The sequence below is a fragment of the Melanotaenia boesemani genome, chromosome 15 (genome assembly GCF_017639745.1).
Source record: "Melanotaenia boesemani isolate fMelBoe1 chromosome 15, fMelBoe1.pri, whole genome shotgun sequence".
Lineage (NCBI taxonomy): Eukaryota > Metazoa > Chordata > Actinopteri > Atheriniformes > Melanotaeniidae > Melanotaenia > Melanotaenia boesemani.
Window position 1 is genome coordinate 8,996,140 of NC_055696.1, and position 22,617 is coordinate 9,018,756.

A 22,617-nucleotide genomic window follows, 5' to 3' on the forward strand; every position below is an offset into this window, starting at 1 on the left:
CAGTACTACACAAAAACTACACAAACATATGTCAGTATTTTTTTATTGTAAGGGCTCATGAATAATTTGCCACCATGAATGTAACAGTCTACCAACACCAGTATATACACACACCGCAGCTACTTCAGGTTATAAGACATACTGTATATTTTTGTCTGTCATTTGATCAAATACAACTCGAGCTTCCCCTTCTTGTCAGTGTACAGTGTAAAATGATTTAGACAGCTAAAAACTGACATGGTTGATTTCTGCCAGCAGTGCATACCAATATTCCAGCTGCAGACAAATATTTTTCCCACAAAAGTTTAGTTGTACTCAATAGCAAAAAGAAAATTGTCCACATATGCTTTACTTAAGAGCTTTAAAGGGCCATTCGTGTTAAAATGTCACATTCAACCATCATTGAGAAGCATACAAGATAGATGATTTTATGGAGCCAATAATACTTAACGCAACATCTCAAAAGTGTAGTTTAGTGAAGCTTTGTGGTTAAATTTACTTAACTGTTATAGTTTAATATGTGGGGCTTTTTAGAGACAATAAAAACCTTATATATGTTCACCAGAAATTGAAAAAGCTCCTCCAAGTAATTCATCAAGGTACCAGAGTATTTGCAAAATAAAACCATATGTAAACACCATTGCTTTAATTATAGAATGACTCAAAGCTGACACATTCAGCTTCCAAACAACCCAAGATAGGTCAGGCACGTTTGGTTTGGCAACAGAGCCAGATATTTAGTCTTTGAGCAGATGTTCAAAGAAAACATATTGCTGGATAAAAATAACCTTGCTGCTTTTTGTAGTGTCTTTGTAAGAGGAGGTTCAAATTAAGTAGACAAATACTGATTCATTCAAATCAAATTATTTATCATGTACACTTATTTATAGAGTACAAATTTATGCTTACAGTTCAGTCTGTTTATCAGATGAAGAGTGACAGATTTGATTTATTGCACCTCAAAAATGACCAGAGCTTAACATCAAACGAGCAAATGCAGGATCTACTTCACAAACCCCAATATGGCCAGATTTACAAAAAAAAAAGGTTTGCAGAAAAAGTGCTTTGTGTTTTACAAGCAAAATATGGTACAGAAGCCAAAGAAAAGCACTAAGCATCGCTTTTATATATTTGTACCTTTGGTGCATTACTTCAGGATGACTTCAAGATCTCAAATTATCTGCCAGGATTGGCAACTTTAACCACTTCATATATTTCAAATAAAAACTTTAAATGGTGGTTAACTGCCTCATTGTTACAATACTCATAAAAATATAAATACATCTGCAAAAGATTTTAATGAGACTGTGGCAACACTGGCAGACAAATGCACTCGAGGTAAATTTTTTTTATCAAAATCACTTGAATATATTTTACTGTTTGATGTTTCTCTATCCAGTTTTGTATTTACTGTGTAAACCAATAACACATCATGCATTTGGACAATTTGTCTAATATTAACTGGTGGGGAGAGGGCTGCTGCTGGGGAGTGCCTTCACCTTGTGGGTTGAGTGCAGCTGATTAACAAAGATATTTAACTGAGTGGGAAATGTGAAAGTAACATCCACATGAATTTATCAGCCTAGTATCATTGCTCTGTAACAGCATTAGGACTCTGGAAACTGCTTTTAAACCTTTCAGTCTTTTTATCAATGTAACTTTGTAATTCTGGCACCTGCAGTTGAAACCTTGAAGTATATTATTTGCTTATGGTTAAAGCTCTGGGTGTGACGCTGTTGTTTATGGTAAATTATCTGATGTGTGTGCATATGTGAGAGAACGGGGGGCTGATATTTTCCTGGGTTGATGAGGCAACTGAACAAAGTGATGGAGGAAAAAAATAAAAAATAGAATAACACTTCAGCTGGCAGACTTGAGCTTGGACCATGGGTTTGTGCCGCGCACTTCCACAGGTGGATTGTTGGAAAAGATGTGGTTGCACAAATCTTCCAGCGGGGGTTCAGGATCTGTGGTGGCAAACTGAGAAGCATCTTCAATTTCTTTCCTCACCTCCACATCAATCTCCTACAGACACAACACACACAAGATGGAAAATTATATGTAGCTCCAGTCCAACATGTACAGTATAGTTATACAACCCAGGAAATTTGGTTATGTAGATGTACTGCTGCACTATACAAACATGAAATGTCTAAAAACATTTATTCATAAAAATGACTAGGTAACTAGTGTGCAATAGAGAATTAAAATAGTTCTGAAAAGTACATTATAATTCAAGAAATGGCTTCTGGTGATGCAGAAATTAGTCTTTTTCCCTGTACAGAATGAAGTATTTGCTACCTTGAGCTCTTCCACGCTGGCCATGTTGTTGCTGAGTAGGCGGTCCTTCAGCATGGAGATGGGGTCACTCTTACTGCGGACCTCCTGGATCTCCTCACGTGTGCGGTAGCTGAAAGGGCAGAGATTGGTGCAGGGATGTTGTAGGGGTGCACTAAAAGAATCATCTCTTTACACTGTATCCAGTTGTAAGAATTTGAAAGTGATTGCCAGCATTATATCAGCATTTTACTGAAATGATTCAAGCTCACTGTGCAAACCATAATAATCTTAATGCTGTTAGAGTGCTTAGTCATTGAGAGAATAATTTGAAATAAAATTAAGTTGCTTTGATTTATTGTGCATCAACATCTATTCTATTGAAATATCGAGGAGTTTATCTGCTGAAGCCAATACAAGTATTAGTAGAGTGAGTTCATTTAATTTCCTACACTGTGGTCGGAGCTTTGCAAGGCGACTACGGAGGGAAGGAGAGTACGTAATGGCTACTGTGGAACAATGGCAGAAGCAAGGGGCAGCAGCACAGAGAAGATAGTAGTTAGATGTTATTTCATCAATAGTGAAATGACAACAAACTCCTTGAACAGATAGTGGGATCTCTTACCTGACACCAGGATCACTCATGCTGTGTCCATGATAGCGATATGTCTGAAGTTCCATGAGAATGGGACCCTGAGGGAAGGTTGGAGATGATAAAACAGCTTACAAGAGAAAATGACAACTGCAGTTCCTGCTTTACATAGTTTAATGTTTTAACTCACTTTCCCAGATCGGCAGTGATCAGCTGCGTAACGTGTTGCCTCCCGGACACACAGAACATCCATGCCATCCACCTAGACAAAAAAAAAAAAAACAACAAAAAACAGATAAACAACTATGAGATCATTTAAAGAGGAAATATATAGTCATATGGTCATACAAGTCACAAATGCAGTAGAAATTTCATAACAGACAGATTCACGTTGCACCAGCCATTCCATTATTTAGTGGACAAAATGAAGTTTAAAACATGTGTTTATGAAGGAAAACTGTGTGAGAAATGGAAGTTTGGATGGTACGAGGTGTTTATTATGTTGCATTATTTTAATATACTGTGGTAGTAAATTAGTCTTTTCAATCCAAAGACACTGAGGTTATGTACAGTTTGATTAAATGTGTTTATTTCTCACAATTTACTAAAGCTAGGCAGTCTTTTACTCAGGTAACAATTTTTTGACATCTTAAGTCCTCAGTATGTAGCACCATGTAGGCATCAGCTCTGGCCTCAAAATCCAGGAGTGGTGTAGGTAATTACTGGACTGAGCAGTTATGTTGAGTTATGTCAGCAACATTACTCTAAAAGTTATGGACGGATTTTAATGAAATTTTCAGGAAGCCTCAGAAATGGAATAAGTAACAAGTGATTCTATTTTGAGGTAATCCGGATCACTAACTGGATCCAGTTAGTTTTTTAAAGGATTTTTTAGTATGAGAAGATCGGGATAATTTTCCCATTAGAGCTTCTATCTCAAAAATAACAGCCAAAATCATTGGCACAAACAAACTAAATAAATAAATAAATAAATATATATTACAATGGCTTGGTGGAGATCTGTGCGCTCTGAGTGCTTTTAGTTTCTATTGAATCAATGCCAACTCTTTGTGATGGTAGCTAGTTCAGGATTCTTATCCTTGTAAAAAAAAAAAAAAAAAACATTTATATTTAAGCTCTCACCGCCTGGCTTGTTGAAGCCATTTAGGTTAAATATATTAGTAAAGTGTTGTTTTAAGTATTAAGAGAGTTTTTTACTTTAATAATGTTAATTGAAGAAACATGAGCATGCTTTCAGTTTTGATTTATATTCAAAAAGAAGTAAAGCATTTATTCAAAAGGAGAATTTTTTTAGCATTTCTTTTTTCACTTTTTGTGTAATGTTTGCAAGACTTATTAAGTAAATAACAATAAAACATGTCATAGACTTGCAGTATTTTGTGGAAGCTTGTATCAGCTACGCACATGCTTGGTCTCTGCAGCCAGAAGAGTACATCTATGTTCAGTGCCACCTTTAACATGGTTGAAGCTCTTAAATTCATTTCCAAAATATTGACACTGCAGCAAACTGCTGCAAAATAACCCCACAACATGATACAGCCACCCCCGTACTGTTCAGCTGGGATTCTATATGGATTACAAGCCTCACCATTCTTCATACTGACATGCATAAGACTAATCACTGTAAACATGAAGTTATCTTGCTGGAATTGTGAAAAACTAAGTTTACAGACAGTCACACTTGAATAAAAACAAAGACCACAAATATTTTTTGCAAATACTGGGAGCAATAATACTAAATCCTTGGTGCTTCTTTCAGCAGCTTGCAAGTTGGGAAAGAGGTTTAAAGCCACAAGTAAGAACCGTACCCTGAGACCAGGAATGAATTCTCCTCTCTTGAAGTAGTCTGTGCTGGCAGCAGCTCGCTCCACTGACGTGCCCATGCCATACCTGTTGTTCTCACAGATGAAGATAACAGGCAATTTCCAAAGAGCTGCCATGTTGTAGGTTTCAAAAATCTGACCCTGTCAAAGACAAAATGGATTTTATTAACAAGAATAAATTTCAAAAGGTTAAGAGTCTATAAACTAACATTATCATAATAATGATGATGATAGTAATAATGTTGAAAACAATAACAATCATAATTATGAATTAGTAAGAAATTACTACTGGTGATTACAAACTGCTTAGAAAGTGTTTCCTCCTTCCTCTAGTCTTTTATGATATTTTAAATGCAATTTTTCTCCCACTTTGCAATAAACTTTAAATGGATGTGTCAAGCTTGAATGTTTGACATAGAAGCTTGGATTCAAGAAAAGAGAGAAAGAAATCTGCTAATCTGACAAGTTGTGGCTGGTCCAAATATTATTCAGTGTGGTGCAAGTTGTATTAAAGTTCCTAAACCAAAGTCAACCTAATAACAAGCAAAAATTCACAAATCCTCAGGATTTTTCAGGGCTGTTTTTTTTAAGTACGATATTCTGTGCAACTTAAATTCAAGGTTAGATGGTTAATACATCCTTACCATTGGAGAATATCTCCTTTTTTTAAGTGTTACTCTTGAGTTCATTCTGTATTTTTATAATGTCAGGACAAACCCCTAAACATACCTGGTTTGCAGCCCCATCACCATAAAGACAGACACACAGCTCATTGTTGCCCTGATACTTGCAGGCCAGTGCCACTCCAGCACCAAGAGGAACCTGAGGAGAAAAAAATAGAAAAAAACATTAAACCTTTTCAGTCAATTTATTTGTCCAAATGTTGAATATATTTCCTATTCCAGAAAAAAAGGTAAATATGGATTCTAAGGTTATCAAATAACAGAGAAATATCTTGTCCACCACTGAGCCAAATGTGGATGTTTAAAATAATCACAAAGTACAATTCTGTGAAGAACTTTGGTGAATTTCAGTTGTTTTTAAATATGCTATAAATGTGACTTTACTCATTTTTGAAACACTGAGAAGATTACACTTCAGTGTTGTGGGTGTCTTCCAGTGATGATGCAGCTGAGATGTTGGTATGATGAGCCAAAAAAAGGCAAGGGATTAAGTCAATATGGATATAATAAACTGTGGCACCAATCCATCCCATAATCCCAGCTGTCTCCAGTGACCGTTTGTAAAACTACCTCAAGAAAAAAAGTCTTGTGAAACTTTCCACAATAGAATCAAACTGAACATGAGGACAGAATAACATTTTGGTACGTTTAAGTTAAACAACATTAATAATGTGTAAATTTATGTCTTTAATAATCATTATACCTTCATAAATAACCCATAAAAGAAAAAGTATTTCAGACCAGTTAACCAATTAGGCTTTAAAAACCTACTTAATAGACTTCAGTGACATACCTGAGCGCCAACAATTCCATTTCCACCATAGAAATGTTTACAGTACATGTGCATGGAGCCTCCTTTGCCCTTTGCAATACCTCCTCTTCTGCCTGCGTAAAATCAGATAAATAATGAGGAACCTATGTGAAATAATGACAAAGAACTTTTTGTACAAAGTCAAGCGTAACTGATCTCGAAGTTATTTTGGAGCTATAAGGTTTTTTTCCTCCAGCCTGCGCTGGCCTGTTTTAGCTGCAAAATTCAAAAGCAGGACATTGGATATTTTCACAACCAAACTCTAATTCACCAGCAAGTCCTTTGAGTTTAGCTCTAAACAGTTTTATAGATACTACCACCATGTTTGTGATCTAGTTTGCATATTCAGACATCACCCTCATTTTGCAGTTTACTGTTTTCATTTGTGTCAGAGGTGTGTTAACGCTATAAGCTGAACCTCTCCTGCTACTGCATTGGACTAAAAACATAACTAGTAAAATAATGGATTCTTATATTATGAAGAATATCTGAACTATAATGTGTTAATTTATTTTAAATATTAAATACAGTTGACAAACTACTTCAACTATCTGTGTGTTGCAGTACAGAAATAATGGCAGTAATCCAGTCCATTTTGTCTGATTGGAAAAAAAATGTCTTAAAACTGCAGACTCACCAGTGAGCTCAGCCATGATCTCCTTCACAGTCCCACCCCTGGTGTAAGTGTAGCCATGGGCACGATATGCAGTGATCAGGTGGTCTGACAGATTAATTGATGCTTCAATACCAACAGCACAAGCTTCCTGGTGGGGAAAAACAACATGGGGAATTGTGGAAAATATAGCTTTCAGATATTTCATTATAGATTATTTCTATTGTTAAAGTATGAACGTATAAACATAACATTCTGGCATACATAAATGAATATTGCAAGATAAGGGTGATTATGATTAAAATAGAATTAGTTTATTTAACCTGTCCATCATACAAATGGCAGAACCCTCTGATGATCTTCTGCTTATACAGCTGATCTGCTTTCAGCTCCATACGCCGTATGGTCTGCATGGTCCGGTAGTACTGCAGACCTTCATCACGAGTCATAACCACCTCAGTGGCTGGGGCATCATCCAGTTTGAAGGTGTCACATTTCTTGAAGGAAGGAAATACGCACAACAACTCACAAACTTATTTACGTCTAATACATATGACAATTAAATAAAGAATATAAGTGTTTAAATCTTACCTTTATTTCAAAGGATGCCTGAGTTGTGAAGTCAGCATAGGTGCGTGCTGACATAACCACTGCAGCACCCTGTCATGTTAAAGGAGACAACAAAATAATGGTAGGTAATGTAAGCTTAGGTAAATAGGTAAAGGCTTGAAGAAATAAAATACTGTATTACTTCAGTATCAGTCAAAATTACACATCTGCTTCTGTATTATTAGAAGAAAGAAGCTTTTTTAAAAATAATGGTCAAAAGCTGTCGTACCAAAATTGTAAATATAAACAAAGTTTTTTTTATATTTTTGTTTTATATTTTTATATTGTTTTTATATACAATATCATTATTATTATTATCATTATTATTATTATAATAAAAGTCATTAAATATAAACAAATACACTAGGAGTATCTCAGCTTTTGGGAATATTCGTTTTAGAGAGGTATATTCTTCTTTATAACAGGTTAATTGAGACGATTGGTCCTTTATTAATGTCAAACATTTGATTCAACATTCTGCCTATTTTTGCACTAGACGTAATGCACTATATAGTTCTGGAAACAGTTTATACAATTAATACTAGCTGACAGTTTTCATAACATAAGCTGACACTCTGTAAAGAGCTTCTGACAGTTGAATAATAATGTGTTCAACTGTCAGAGGTTAAACTACGCAAAACTGATTAAATAAGAGTGGACGAACCAAAATGCTAAAAACTAACAAAAAGCATAAGATTTTTGCGCAGATGTTAGCTTTGATAGCCAAACCTGCTATCATTCGGCCTTACAAGGTCAGAATAGTAATGACAGCGTTGTTTAGTGTAAACACTGGAAATATTCTAATAACGACTTTAACCCAGAACTTGACAAAAGTAGAATATGGTGTAAAATAGCTTGGTACTTACATTTCTTTGAGCACAAGCTTTCAACACATTGGAGATATTGGTCAGCATCTTTTCCACCACAGCCCCTACACGGCACAAATCCGTCCTTCTACAAAGCTCTGTCCTTCCGGTTTTCTTCTTCTTCTACGACTTAAATAACGGCCACAAAGAGCGCTGCTGCCACCTCTTCTTCTTGGGTTTCTATGTAGCAATGCATGAATGAAAGAATAACTTCAATTGATAAATTATTATTATTATTATTATTATTATTATTATTATTAGTAGTAGTAGTAGTAGTAGTAGTAGTAGTAGTAGTAGTAGTAGTAACGTTAGGAAATAATAATTAAGGCAGTTGGGAAGTCAGCCTTTTCACTTAAAGAATAAAAAAACTGATGTCTCAGCAGGATTAAAAAAAAACCAAAAAAAACAACGTGTCCATTAATTTATCTTTAGTGGACCAGACTACTGGAGCACTGTCCTGACAGGTCTCCCTAAAAAAGTCCACCAGACAGCTGCAGTTAGTCCAGAGCGCTGCTGCTCGAGTCCTCATCTGGATTATATATAACCCAAGTTTTCAGATCTTTACACTGGCTTCCTGTTTGCCAAAGAGTTGACATAAAAATCCTGCTGTTAGTTTACAAAACACTAAACGGTTTAGTGTCAAAATACATTCAATATCTTCTGGTTTGTTATGAACTAAGCAGATCCCTCAGGTGTTCAGTCAAGTCTATTTTCTGCTCCCAGAGTCAGAACTAAACATGGAGAGGCAGCGGTTTTCAGAAAACTCTCAGAAAACTGCAGGTCTGCTGAAACTTTCAGCAGTTTAAGGTTAAAAACTTTTATATTTGCCACCTTTAATCAAAACAGTTGTTAATTCCTCACACAGTAACTTTTAACTTTTATCTTATTTTATTTTTACTTGTCTGTTTTTATTTAATTTCTTTCGTTTCTTTTTAAAGTTGCCCGTAACAGTTGTTAATGTACTTTCTAATGATTCCACTGTATAATGCTTTTAATGTTTTATATGAAACACTTTGAATAGTCTCGTACACAAAATTTGCTGACAAATATTCCTTGCCTTGACTAAACGTAGCTATACTAAATTCTAACACGTCATAATAAAAAAATAAATATTGAAGATATGAATTTTTTCAACACATTTTTACCTAATCATGTCCAGGCAAATTAGCTGTAACCACTGCAGTGACTATGTTCACTATTGTATTTTCATTTTATTTTTATCTCAAAATATGTAACCATATTAAATGTTCATAGGGTAACGAATGTTGATTGCCACGATAACAGAAACAGTAGATGGAAGTCTGCTTTTTGATTTTTTTTAAACACGCTTTATTCTGTTTTCTCAGTATTTATTTATTAATTTATTTACTTAATTCTGTTTCAAATTTAATTCACAGTGATACAATAAACTCTGGGGGTCTAATACGGACTAAATGTTAGAATTAGCTGTGCTTAGCCTAGCAGCATATTAGTTCTGCTTGTCAATGCACTTAGCTAAATATTAAAGTCAGCTAAACTGGGTTTGGACTTTTATAGGGAGGATGCTTCGAGGAAATCTCAGTCTCCTAATATCGTGTATAACAGGCTGGGTGCGGGGGTGCGCTCACGCTGCGACGCACAGTTCGGTAATCGGTTGTAAACTCGATCACACGCGCTGCATCATCTGTGTCTCAGTCCCAGCAGCATCGATCTCCTCCATCCACATCACCACAGCCTTTACAGTGACCTACAAGCTCTCCTGCTGAATGGTGTCTGGCAGTTTTTGTCCACCGTGGCCGCTCTTGTTGCCGTGCTGTGGAGGAAAACGGATACCTGTGCTGCATCGGCATCACTGCGGACTGATACGGGTGACGACGCGTTCATTAATTCTGTGATATAGCTAGGCTACAGCCACCATGGCGAAAACAATAACATCATCCACTACAGTAGCAGGTAAGCTTGATGGATCGTTTGATGTGCTGATTTGTAATCAGCGTTGTTGTGGTTTTTACTGGGATTTAGAGCAGACTCATGGATGACGCAACTGATTTCCACTGCTTTATGTGCACGCTGCTGTGCAGCGAAGATTGCGCTTCACCGTTTTGTTTGTCCACTAAAACTAACTGTAGATGGTGTTGGGGTCTGTAAAGAGTACAGTTGAAAAATGACCCTTTATTGTTGTAACAAGGCTCACTTGGCCTAGTTTTAAAATAAAGTATAATAGAAATAAGATAAACACATTTAAAAGTGATGTCTCTTTGTGTTTTTCTGCTTTTTCATTGTGTCTCACACGAGGACAGGTCATCAGCATGTGAGCTCTGATATATTTCAAAGTGAAATATTCAGGCTGCTTATAATTAGTGATGACGCGATTCAATCCGTTGAAAGGGTTCAAAGGGGTGGGGAGAGGCGATGGATGCACACAGCACAGGAAACATCGTGGATTATTCTGTATTTTATAAGCATCAAGCCATTGTGTGATAACTTTGTGTGTTAAAGACAGGGCCACTTTCAAGCATGATGATTAAGCTTAGACTTTGTTAGTTTTCACCCTCCACGCCCTGAGGGAAAAAAATCTTCCTGCAGGCCAGTAATCTAATTTTATATAATTAGAATGAAGACAGTCATTGATTATGGCTTCACAGAGAATCTACTGGAAAAGATGCAGTTGATACTGGATCCAACCATGATGGAACTTTCTAAGTGCTGACTGATTGATGAATGAATGAATGAATGAATGAAATCTGCCTTCTTTTACTTTTATGTCAGTGGCTGAAATTTTTACTTACACATTTTTTGTCTTGAGCTTTGTGTTTCAACAGTACAAGGACTTATCTCTATAAAGCACGTCTGATGAAATCTACATAGAATCAAAGTTCAGAAAAATGATTTAATCGCTTTAAAAGCTACACTAAAGCAATAAATAGGAACTGAAGGCCATGACAAAACATGACGAATATCTTTGATGAAGTAAGCTGAGCTCTTAATTTTTGGTATCCTGTCTACAGTCAGCCAAACCACATTTAAAAGAGATTTGATCAGTGTTGTTTGCCAGGTTTCAATCCACAATAAAAACCCTGACTGAAAACAAAGTAATTCACTTGATCGAGTGAATCAACTGCGTGTTGGCAGTTTAGCCTGCGATGCACATATTGATTCTGTGAATTTGTGGAATTAAATTGCAGCTTACACTGCTGCTGAGAAAAATAGACAAGACTGAACAGTCATGATTTAGATATGTAAGCTATAATACTTATATAAAACATTTGTTTGACTGTATCTGCAAAAGGCTGTATCTCTTGAATAATCGTTCCAGTTTCTGTGTGCAATTGTTTGTTTAATACAGACTTGTTCCAACACAAGATATCAAGTTTCTTTCATTTTTAGCATTGTTAAAACATACAGCTTAAACTACGTCTCAGCTGTAAACCAACAGAGCTTTCCTTCCCACAGTACTGATTTTGGATATTGATGTGAGAAAAGGAGCTTTTTGTTTGGATAAACACTCTACAATCCTTCTTGTTGTGTGGATTAGGTGAAAAGATGGCACCACCATCCATCACTCTACTTCCTGACAAGAAATCTCCGACAAATGGTCACAACTCTCCTGCTCGGACGGGAAAAACTAGTGAGTAATCCTTTCTGTCTTCTGTCACATAAATCCCACTTTCCTTCTGTGTGGTTTCATCTAGTAGAAAGTCAATCACTGTACCACGACTGAACTACTGCACAGTTTTCTAGAAAGTGTGTAATTCTGTGCATAACTGTTATCATTGCACAGCTGAGCTGGTTACAACTCAGCAGCAGAAACCAAAAGTGACAGTCAGCATGTGTGGCATGACGACCACATCAACGACAGTTTCCTCCTTGCTCTTGCATAGTGTTGCAGTTTGCCTTTGGCATGGAGCATTTTGCAACACAATGCATTTAATAGAGAGCAGCCTCACACTAAGCTGAACATATGTTTCCCTCTGCTGGTTGGAAATCAAATTAGATCAAATCAAATAAAATCAAAGGAAACCAGCCCCTCCCATCCCTCCTTCCCTAATCTACAGAAACGTGAACTCTAACCTCTATTTTCTTTCTCTTAGCTGAATGTAGGTATAAAATTATTAATAGACATAAACATCTGGCCTGATGCTGCTGTGAGTAAACAATATCTTGGAGCTAGGAGCCAGCCCACCCATGACCAGAGAAGGTGCCACCACAGGAACCACCCAGATAATGGAAGGGGGTCCACACCACAGCCATAGGGCTGAAGCACAGGACCCCCAGCCACCCAGACAAGGACGATCACCATGGCAACAACCCTGCAGAGTGAGCAGGCAGAGCCTCTGGTGTGGAGGATCCCCATGACGAGTTAAAAAAAATCAAAAAGTTGAAACAAAGAGCAAATTATTCTAAAAACAATAACAAAAGATAAGAGCAACAAAAATTTAAGTAAAATATAGATAAACAAGGTAATAAAATAATGTACAAAAAAAAATCAAATGAAAGACTAAACACAAATAAAAAGCAAAAATAAATTAATTCAGTTAATAGCTAGGCCACAAAGGTGGGTCTTCAGCCTCTTTTTTAAAAATAGCAACAGTCTCTGCAGCCCTGAGGTTCTCTGGCAGACTGTTACACAGACAAGGACCTTAATGATGGAACAAGGCCCTGCCGTAGGTTTTAGTCCTGACTTTAGGAACAACAAAAAGCCGGTACCAGAGGACCTCAAGGTCCGTGAGGGCTCATTATTGAAAATCAGTTCAGATAAATAAGAAGGTCTAAGACAATTAAGACATTTGTGAACTACTAAAAGAAGTTTAAAATTTGTCTTGAAGCACACTGGGAGCCAACACAGTGATTTAAAAACTGGTGTAAGGTGTTATCATCCTCTGGTCCTTGTCAGAACACGTGCCGCTGGGTTCTGGAGTAGGTGTTGGTTAGAAATACTCTTTTTGGGAAGACCAGAAGGCAGGGCATTACAGTAATCTATTCTACTAGAAATTAAAAAGCATGCATCACCACTGCAGCGTAGTAGGGCGCTGATGTCATTCTGTACCTCTCTTGACAAAGCTAAATGTTCCTTCTTTGTCCTGGTTATTGTCATTCCAGGTCCATCTAACATGGATAAGAAGTCATATATGAATGGACATGCATCCCCTTCACACCTATCAGCTAACATCACTAATAGCCATGGAGGTAAACAAAGTGAGTGCTTCTACTTTAAGACTTTTTAAATTTTTTTTGAAAACTTGATTGCAGATACACTGCATTGTTTTTCCACTCACTGATATTGTCACTCATCGTTCAGGTCTGGAGAGTTACATGAAGACAGATGACAGGATGCGTTTAGCCAAAGAGAGACGTGAAGAGAGGGATAGAAGCCTGGGTATGCAATGTCCTGGATTTGTTTGGGGAACTGCAAAGTTCTGAAATGCCTCTAGGTTCCTGCTCCTCTGAAGTTTATCTGAAAAGTTTTCTTTTTTTTCTGAAATGTCTATGGAAGGGCTTGCCTTGCCGTTTAAAGATTCATTCTGAGTTCACTGGGCTTTTGATACGATGAGCTGTGTCACAGTAGAGAATGTGACAGTAACAAAGAGCCACAAAAGTAGGTCTCACACTTACAGATAATCCTGCAGCTCCAGCAGTCGCCCTGTGGTGACAAGGATTTCTCTCTTCATGATTTAATCTTGAGTGTGCATTGACAGAGGAAACCAAAATATCTTTAACACACAAGTTCAAACTGATTTTTTGTATGTTTAATTCTTAGTAAGAATAACATATCATCAAGCTTCAATGAAAACAACATGTAACACCACAGGCTTATTAGTCATATTACTTTCTGTGAAATCTCTCTCTTCTAGCGGCCAGAGAGCAGCTGATCAAGGAGAAGGAACGCAGGGCTCGGCTGCAGTATGAGCGTACAGTGGAGGAGCGGTGGAGGCGGCTGGAGGAGCAGAGGCAGAAAGAAGAGCTCCGCAGGGCTGCCGTGGAGGAGAAGAGGAGGCAGCAACTCGAGGAGGAGAGAGTCAGCTATTTAAAATGCTTTTAGTGATGGTTTCAGATTTTGACTTTGTATTCTGTTATCCTTTGAAAACCAAGTGAACTTAATCTGTTTAGATTATTTTATAAATCTTTAAATTAGTCCCTGCAGCCACAAGAACCAACAGTCAGACTGGAAGTGACTGCATTCAGATTCAATGCATTCTTCCGTGTTGCATTCAGGAGCGGTTTGAGGCCTTGATGAAACGCTCCCTGGAGCGAAGCCTTCAGCTGGAGCAGAGAACAAAGCGCTGGGGAAGGGGCTGCCCTCCAGGAGCAGGTGAGAATGGAGCTTTTATAAATCATTGTAGATATAAGATGATGGAAGGCACAGGAGATATGGGTGACTGGCTTGAAACAACGTAATAGAAGAAAAATGTTATTTTTCTTCAAAATCATTACATTGTTCTGTATTCTTTGAAATAATATCATACAGAGAGGGAGTATGTTTGGGTGTGTGCTTGTGTTTAAGGGAGCTATTTACTATTTATTGGTCTGACCATTGCTGGGAGCCTGGCTGCTGAAATAAGCATGAGCAGAAATGTATGCCTTTCCCACTTTTCCCAAAGAGGCAGGATGGAACGCTACATCTGCACGGGTGTTTAAAGTAAGAAATTATCAAAATTTTCTAGAGCTGTCAAAGTTAATGCGTTAATGATGTAGCAAGTAACCAAAGCGCTTTATTCTATAACTGCCCGTACAAAACTGCTTACAGGAGTATTAAAAATATGATAAATATCCTGTTATAGTACATTTAGTAATGGAGAAAAATCTGTGATTAATATGTGATTAATCGCAAGTTTACTCAGGAACCCCTTCCACACACACTAAAAACCAAAAGAAGGAAAAAAAATCATCCCTGCAGGTAGGCTAACTCCCACCCTGTCTCCACAGCTGAATGAGGAATTGCTCAGAGAAATTGATCATAATGCTCTGTCTGCTCTGCTCTGCTCCGCCCGCTGCCTATAGGTGACTGTGAGAATGCCAAACTCCCTTTCTCTGCTGCCTCCGCCTTTTCCCATGGCATTGCCTCCCCCCTTCCTGCTGTCAGCGAATCTGGTAAAGTTAAGCCCCCCACCCCCCAGCTGCCTTGCCCTCCCAAATTCGTCTCCCCTCCTGCTCATCTAAGTTACCATGTCTGTGTTATCATGTCTGTGTCTGGGCCAAAACATCAACCAGAAGACAAAGTGTCCTCTTCCCTGTTAAGTTGCTCTTTTGTTGAAATTTTAATGCTTTTTTTTATTATTATTGCGACATGACACAGGACACAGGTCACAGTGATTCAAATGAACGGGCAGGTGTTAATGAGAAATGTTTTCCCTGGTTTATAAAGAAAAGTTAACCTCAAAAAGACTGGCCTTCTTTAGAGTCAACTTAGTACAACCAGTCAAGCATTTCTATTTGATGTTTCTCCCATTTGCTTCTCCTCTATAGAGACAAGTTTCCCACCCTGCAGGAAAAAGAGCCCAATGAGAAAATACACCAGCATCAGCTAGTTCATATGAATATTGCTGGAAGAAACGTGTTTTCCCCGCTTTAATCCATCACCCAGTTCTTTGCTTTCATAAACATATGCTATCAATGTCTGAAACTCTACATAGGCTTTCCTAAGAGGTCAACCCCTGGATTAGTGTCTCTAGCTTAGTAACATCTTAGTAATTACAAACAAACCAAAGAACACAGGATCAGGATGACTTAGAACTCTCATTGATCTGAAACATTGATGGTGTTATTTTCAGTTTGGAGATGAGCTATGCTTTTTTGTTTCATTCTTTTTAGTCATGAAAACCTGGGATTAAGCTTTGAAAATGACAGCAGCTAAGTGGTACTGACTCCGTCTGTCTGCGGCAAACGAGTTTGGAGATAAATCGCACATGACCTAGAATAGAAGTATGTGCGCTAAAATAGGCATAGATAAAGTCAGCCTACTGAAATGGCTGCATTCCTTGGAGATTGCTATTTATGATGAGAGACAAATGGATGAGCAGTTACAAAGGATGTCAGAAAGGCTATTTCTAGTGTTGTTCAATGCTGTCTTTATTTAGGACCTTTGCTTTTGTGATTGTGAGTTTGCACAATTTCTTTGTTTTCCTTTGCTGTCAGTGTTTTAGGTGTAGTGGGGAAGAAATAGTTTCTTAGCTGCTGTTTACAGATGCTATGTGTAATGTTATCAGTTATCTATTGTGCTATGAAGCAACTGACTCATTATTTCTCATTCATTTCTGAGCAGAAAAAGAAGATATTTGTGACATATGTAGCTGTTAGATGTATACGTCATATATTTGAACTGTAAATTTACAGAGTTTTAATTAAAACCAAAAAAGCTTATTATCTTTAACTATATAAGAGACACAGTGCATCTCTTTGTGAAACACAGATGCTCATTTTAGACCCTAAAATTTAGAATTATATCCTACAATGCAGAGCTTTATATTTTTATGTTGCTGTTTCATCCCTAACAACTTTGACTGCAAAATATAGCCTGTAAGCTTCAGCTGAATGCAGCACACACTGTCGAGGCAAAGCTATTTCTTCCTCTGATACCTGTTTAAATCCCTTTCTTACTTTTAATTAGCTGTTACTTGATTTGATCATGTTTGTCATCATGCAGCACCCTGCAGCCCTCACAGGTCACCTTTCTGCAGCTCACTCAGTCCTGCAGATCCTAACAGAGCCGGACTTCAGGGAGGCTCCCAGTCCACTCCCAATACCCCTAAGGTCAGACCTTGCATACATGTATACTTTTATAAATGTTCAAACAGTGTTGGACAAAAATCAATCTGACACTGATTACAGAAAGAGCGGCTGCGCGGACACAGAAGAACTGCATCCCCTGGTTGTGGATCCCCTGTGAGAAGATCTGAATCCCCTGCAAGCATCACCAAGCATCTGGCTTCTCCTACAACCTCCAAGTAAGATTTGGTTGCTGTTATTGAAATAAAATACAACTAAGGCAATCTTTCACTCCCTAAGCCAGAGATCTATGTCTGTGTGTAGGCTAGTGTCTAAGATCCGTGCCCAGTCTCCAAGCAATTCACATCAGTACCATCATTCTCCAACAAGACAACGCCCAAACTTGTTAAGTGAGGACAGGAAAGCAGAAGACAAGAAGATGGACAAAAAGTGTGAACAATCCAAAGCTGAGCCTGTGGTGAAAAACAATCCTGTCATCAACAGCTCAAATTCATCTTCACAAGCTGAGAAAAATGTCCTCAGTGCTGAAATCCCAAAATCTAAGTTTTGCAAAGGGGAACAGTTTGAAACGGACCTCAACAGGAACGCATCTGAGAAAAGTCAGTCCCCTGACAGGAGGAACCAAATGTCCTCCAAGGTGGATTCTTCAGAGAAGAAGATGCAGAGCAACATCCAGAGTGGAGACAAGAGTAAAGGTGGTACATATTTTTTCTTATCTCACTCTGTTCCGATTTAGTACATGTGATTTTTACACCATCTTTCTATGTCTGCCAGAATCAGCACCAACCATGTCCACAGGGAAGGTGGCCGCCGGCACAACAAATGCAGAGGAGGCCACCAGGCTGCTAGCAGAGCGCAGGCGGCTGGCTCGAGCCCAGATCGAACTGGAGGAGAAAAAACGGGAAAAAGAGGAAGAAGAAAAAAGGTGAGGCTAATGGATACACAAAGCTTATGGCCACGTTACTTAAAAAAAATAAATAAGTAAAGAAGATTGTGTGTAATTCTGATTAGACTGAAGCAAGAGGAGAAAAGAAAGCAACTTGCTGAAGAGCAGCGGCAGCAGCAGGTTAAAGCTCAACAAGTGGAGGTGAGAAGCAGCAACATGAAGGACATTGACAGGCTGAAGCAAGAAGAAGACAAAAGAAAGAAAGAACAACAGGAGCTGCAAATCCAGATGGACACAGAGGTACTAGATATAGATTTTGTGACGCTTCTAGTCCTGCTTCTATGATTAAAAAAAATAAAAACAAACGAACATTAGAACTATTATAATTCCTGGGTACAAATTTCACTTGTGAGCAGAAAGAAAAAGCCAAAGTCCAGGCTCAAGAAGATGCAGAGCGTCAGCGGCAAGACAGAGAACTGCAGAAACAACATGAAGAAGAGGAAAGGCAACAAAGAAAAAAGGTTCATTTTAGCAGAACTGCCATCAGAAAGGAGAAAAAACAACCACAGTGTTCTTCTTTGCACTTGAAATGTCTGAATTTAAAATCTGGAAAAATAATGAAGTAATAATGTGTTGTTATACTTTTGCAGAGAATTGAGGAGATCATGAAGAGAACAAGGAAGGGTGAAGCTGACATGAAGGTACTGTAAGAGACGCTCTCTGTTCTCATACAGTACACCTGCTGCCTTTTACACCTGTTGATTCTATGGCCAAGATGTTTGTTTTCATATAAAGTTTATACAACTTTGAATTTTTGTTGCTGTTAACTTATTAAATTCTATTATTGGTGATACTTTGGTTATGTGTCCTGATTGTCTTTGTTCTGCATTGAATCGGAAGGAGGATCAGGTGGAGACAAAGTCCGTCTCACTGACAGGTTAGTGTGTGTGCTATCACCCTGCAAACACATTATGTTTGCTTGCTTTGCTCCCTGCTGTACGCATTGCTGCTGTAAAAATGCACACAGGGCATGTGTGGTTTATCTTCTTTTTTAATATATATATATATCATTCAATTTTAAGCATGCGCAAAACTAGTCCAGATTTATATAAGTTGGTTTGTCTCAAATATTCAGAAGAATGAGAAACCAATATTCAAGCTGAAAGCTATATTGTTTGTGCTTTGGGCCATGCATTGATTGTTAAAGTTTACACCTTGCATGCATATTGAGCAAACTGCATTGATCAGGATACTTTTCTTGTGCGCAAAAACAAGCAATTATTACTGTGCAGGATGATAAACCAAACACATAAAATATTTAAATAGCAGTTCACTCATTTCTTAGAGGTAATAAGAAACAAATATCAAAAATTTAACTAAACAGCCATGGAGGTAAACACACAAATGAAATTACATTTTTGGTTTTTATTCATTAACCAGCGTAGCTACCTTCAGTAACTGCCATGAGCTTTCCATCTATGGAGTCAGTCTTTTTTTTTTTTAATCGGTTTGTAATCTTTTGTCCAAGCTTAAATCCTGCATAAAGAAGAACATAGTCTTTCCTCACTGTAGGTCTCATGTTTGAAATAAGAATTAAGTCAAGGAGAGAAAGCTGTCAGGTCAGTACTTTGTCATCTTTGAGGCGTTTGCTGGCTAGCCAACCAGTGTGCTACTGCTTAAAGAAATCTACTAGCTACTAGAGCTGACTTTGAGTGCAGCCCTAACCTAAAATAATCAACGTAAACCAGCTCCACCTTGCTAAGGCTGGACTAGATGTGACACCCTGAGTTCATTAGCAACCCAGAGACAGGTCTAACTGTTAGCTTAATCAAAGGTCATTCTTACTTCATCTGTCCATGAAATCTTAAAAAGTCTGTCTTCAGCCTCCTCTTGGCTCATGTTGGTGCTACAGCTTGTGGGTCTTAAATGTGGTAATGTTTCTTCTTCATATTCACTGAGTCCTACGCATCCTCTACTTTTGGATTCTGTGGGTAGTTTCCAGTTCTGGTGTGGAAGGTTAGGGGAATTTGTAGTTTAAAATATTTATTTCAATGCTACTTTCACCTTAATGTGTGAGCTATTTCAAAAGTGTTGTATTCACCTGAAAGACATTTCACAATTTTGCCTAAAGCAAATATGAGTCTATACTCAGTTTCTGCTACATTCTTCATCCATACAGAAATACACACTTAATAATAATTAATAATAATTATGACATGTATATAGACATTATCTACAGGAAAGAATACTCAGTTAATAATTATGCATGCAGCATCATTTTGTGGAATATGGAGGAGCAGCAGTAAAGGACTTCCTTCTTGGTGCTGATGGAGCACTTTTACCACAAACAGTGCCATTGGAGCTGATTGTAAATTAGGTTGCTCTTGAAAACGTCCTTGGAACATGAATTCAGCAGTTTCTCTTGGGTTACAGCTCTGCACAATGCCAGCTAACACCATATTTGAGCTGTCCAGTATGGGGTTTTACAATGACTCGTGTTAATATTTAGCTTCTGTTGCATAGCATCACTGCTGTTTGGAATCTTAACTTTGGACAATGTCAAATGTCAAATTCTGGTCAACGTAAAACCCTGTGATTTAAACAGGACAGTTCAAATAAAGTGAAGCGCTGTTGTGATTGTTTTCTATTTTCCACAGGGGATGTGAAGACTAATGCTCAGGTGATCAAGCAGGCAAGCCAAAAGGCTGAGATTCAGGTTAAAGAACAGGTTACAGTGAAGGTTAAAACAAAGGAATGTGTATCCTTGAAGAAAGAAGAGGCAGCAGCACAGATGGACGGTCAGAAGAGTAAGCTAGCTCAGATCAACACGCAGCCTGTGACACAAACACACAATGTTCCCGACAAAAAACAAACCAGTGAAGAAGAGCGTGGCAGCCAACGTAGCAAAGAAGGCAATGCCTGTGCTTCCAAGCATCAGGGAAAAGAGGTGGAACTGAATGTAAACAAGCAGCACAAAGCAAATGTCAACGTTACAGCTCAAACAAATATAGAGCACACTGCGCCCACAGCAGAGGACAAAGCAAACCAAAGAGAGGACAGTATGATGAATGGAGCAGTGAAGGGTGAAGGAAGTGCCTTGAAGAGCAGTCATCAAACTACTGAAGGAAGCAAACAGCAAAGCCTGATTGTGTCAGTTTCAACTGAGAGAAAAGCTAAAGGAGTGTCCCAGGAGGAGGTTGTTAGGCCATCTGTGACACAGCTGCCCATGGTGCGATTATCACCACCGATCATCAAGCTGGAGCCACTTGATATTAGGTGTACGGGGTCTTGTGATGAGGTGCAGTCGATGGAGGTTAGGTGAGTTATCAAATGATTCAAGTGTAGCATGATTAGAATTGATATAAAAAGCTAATCTTCCAGTGTATGAGTTAATTACAATGCATGCTGGGTTGCTAAATGCCTGAATTTTAAGTGTAATTTCTGTTTTTATAACAATGTTTCAGTCCTGCTTCAAAGGAAGAACTAATCTCGATCCCAGAGTTCTCACCCATCAATGAAATCCAGCATGGCAGCTTGAGCCATAACCGGGCTCTGGAGGATCTGATGGACCTAACAGGAAATGTCACGTATCCCAATTTGTCCTCTGAAAACAGCATCGGTGACTGCAACAAGAACCTGATTGAAGGTGTTGTTAGCCCCATGTCAGACTCAAAACTCAGTGGGGTGACACCTCCATCCTCAAATAAACTTAGCGCCTAGTGGTCCGTTAGTCTTTTTCCCCTCCTTTCTTGCTTGCACTTTCTCTTCTAGCTATCTGTGAAACACTAAAGCACTCAGGATGACACATTCTGAGTGTGTGCCCTTGTCTCACTACAGTTACGGGATTAGAGCCATAGAGATGTTTAAAAAACAAATATGCTAAGGATGACTTGCATTATGAACAAAACAAAGTCTATATATATATATATATATATATATATATATATATATATATATATATATATATATATATATATATATATATATATATATAAATGTATGTATGTACAGTAGGTACAGTGCATAAGATAACGGGGAAAAAAAACAACTGACAAATATCAGGGTTTTAAATAGCATAAAAAATAAAATAGAAAACACACTTTTACTAACTTGCATTAGCTTGGTAAGAATTTCACAGATTAGCCACTGGGTCAGCTCCATTACTTGAACATTAAAGTCTGTTTAGAGCATCAGTGACTGCATTTGCACCCCTGCCTTCCCTCAAGCTCTCTAAAACCTTTAGATTCAATTCAGTATGTTGCTGGGAAAGGCAAGGCTCTATTGTAAATTTCTTGCCAGGCAAAGTTATTCATGCATGACTTGATGATCAGTTTGATTGGAAGGTATTGGATCTATGTGGCTGATGTTAAACCTTAGCAGACTGTGAGAACTACTTCAGTACCTTATTTTTCCTCACTCAGTGTAGTTTTAGGAGTGAAGTTTCCTTTTATGTCTTTTTTTTCTTTGTTTTCTATCAATCGGACTTCCTGAATGCATGTGACTGAGATAAAATGAGCCTCTGATTGTCAGCTTGAATGATATTGCACATTAAAACAGTGAAATGATGGTACATTACTAAATGTTCATTCCAGATCTGAGTGAATCTGTTTTGGACACTGCTGTAAATGCACATTTCTTTGTACGCACCCTTTCTTCAAATGCTCACTGCAAAATGTATTTCCAATGATGAAAAATCTTAGAACTGGGCAACTGTATGTCAGTTTAAAGTTTCC

The 22,617-nt window shown here is 38.0% G+C and overlaps 2 protein-coding genes across 5 annotated transcripts; one reads left to right on the plus strand and one right to left on the minus strand.

Annotated features, from left to right (window-relative positions):
* Positions 1–852: 852 nt before the first annotated feature.
* On the minus strand, positions 853–8,439 carry pdha1a (pyruvate dehydrogenase E1 subunit alpha 1a). Its single transcript, XM_042008161.1, has 11 exons — positions 8,296–8,439; positions 7,412–7,480; positions 7,144–7,317; positions 6,845–6,971; positions 6,190–6,281; positions 5,443–5,535; positions 4,699–4,854; positions 3,060–3,131; positions 2,903–2,970; positions 2,302–2,410; positions 853–2,025 (listed from the first exon to the last, which is right to left on the minus strand). The coding sequence occupies exons 1-11, from the start codon at positions 8,341–8,343 to the stop codon at positions 1,861–1,863; spliced, it is 1,173 nt and encodes a 390-aa protein (XP_041864095.1). The 5' UTR covers positions 8,344–8,439; the 3' UTR covers positions 853–1,860.
* A 1,265-nt stretch (positions 8,440–9,704) lies between these two features.
* map7d2a (MAP7 domain containing 2a) lies at positions 9,705–21,810 on the plus strand. 4 transcript variants are annotated; one of them, XM_042008150.1, is made up of 17 exons: positions 9,705–10,227; positions 11,810–11,902; positions 13,375–13,470; positions 13,574–13,651; positions 14,127–14,290; positions 14,488–14,584; positions 15,274–15,363; positions 16,916–17,022; positions 17,101–17,216; positions 17,302–17,693; positions 17,773–17,923; positions 18,010–18,184; positions 18,301–18,405; positions 18,535–18,585; positions 18,785–18,821; positions 20,542–21,202; positions 21,349–21,810. In XM_042008150.1, exons 1-17 carry the CDS (start codon positions 10,191–10,193, stop codon positions 21,602–21,604), a joined length of 2,706 nt encoding a protein of 901 aa, XP_041864084.1. In that variant the 5' UTR covers positions 9,705–10,190; the 3' UTR covers positions 21,605–21,810. The 4 variants fall into 4 exon arrangements, with proteins under 4 accessions (XP_041864084.1, XP_041864085.1, XP_041864086.1 ...); XM_042008151.1 differs by having other exon boundaries at positions 17,302–17,687; XM_042008152.1 differs by lacking the exon at positions 15,274–15,363.
* Positions 21,811–22,617: the final 807 nt, after the last annotated feature.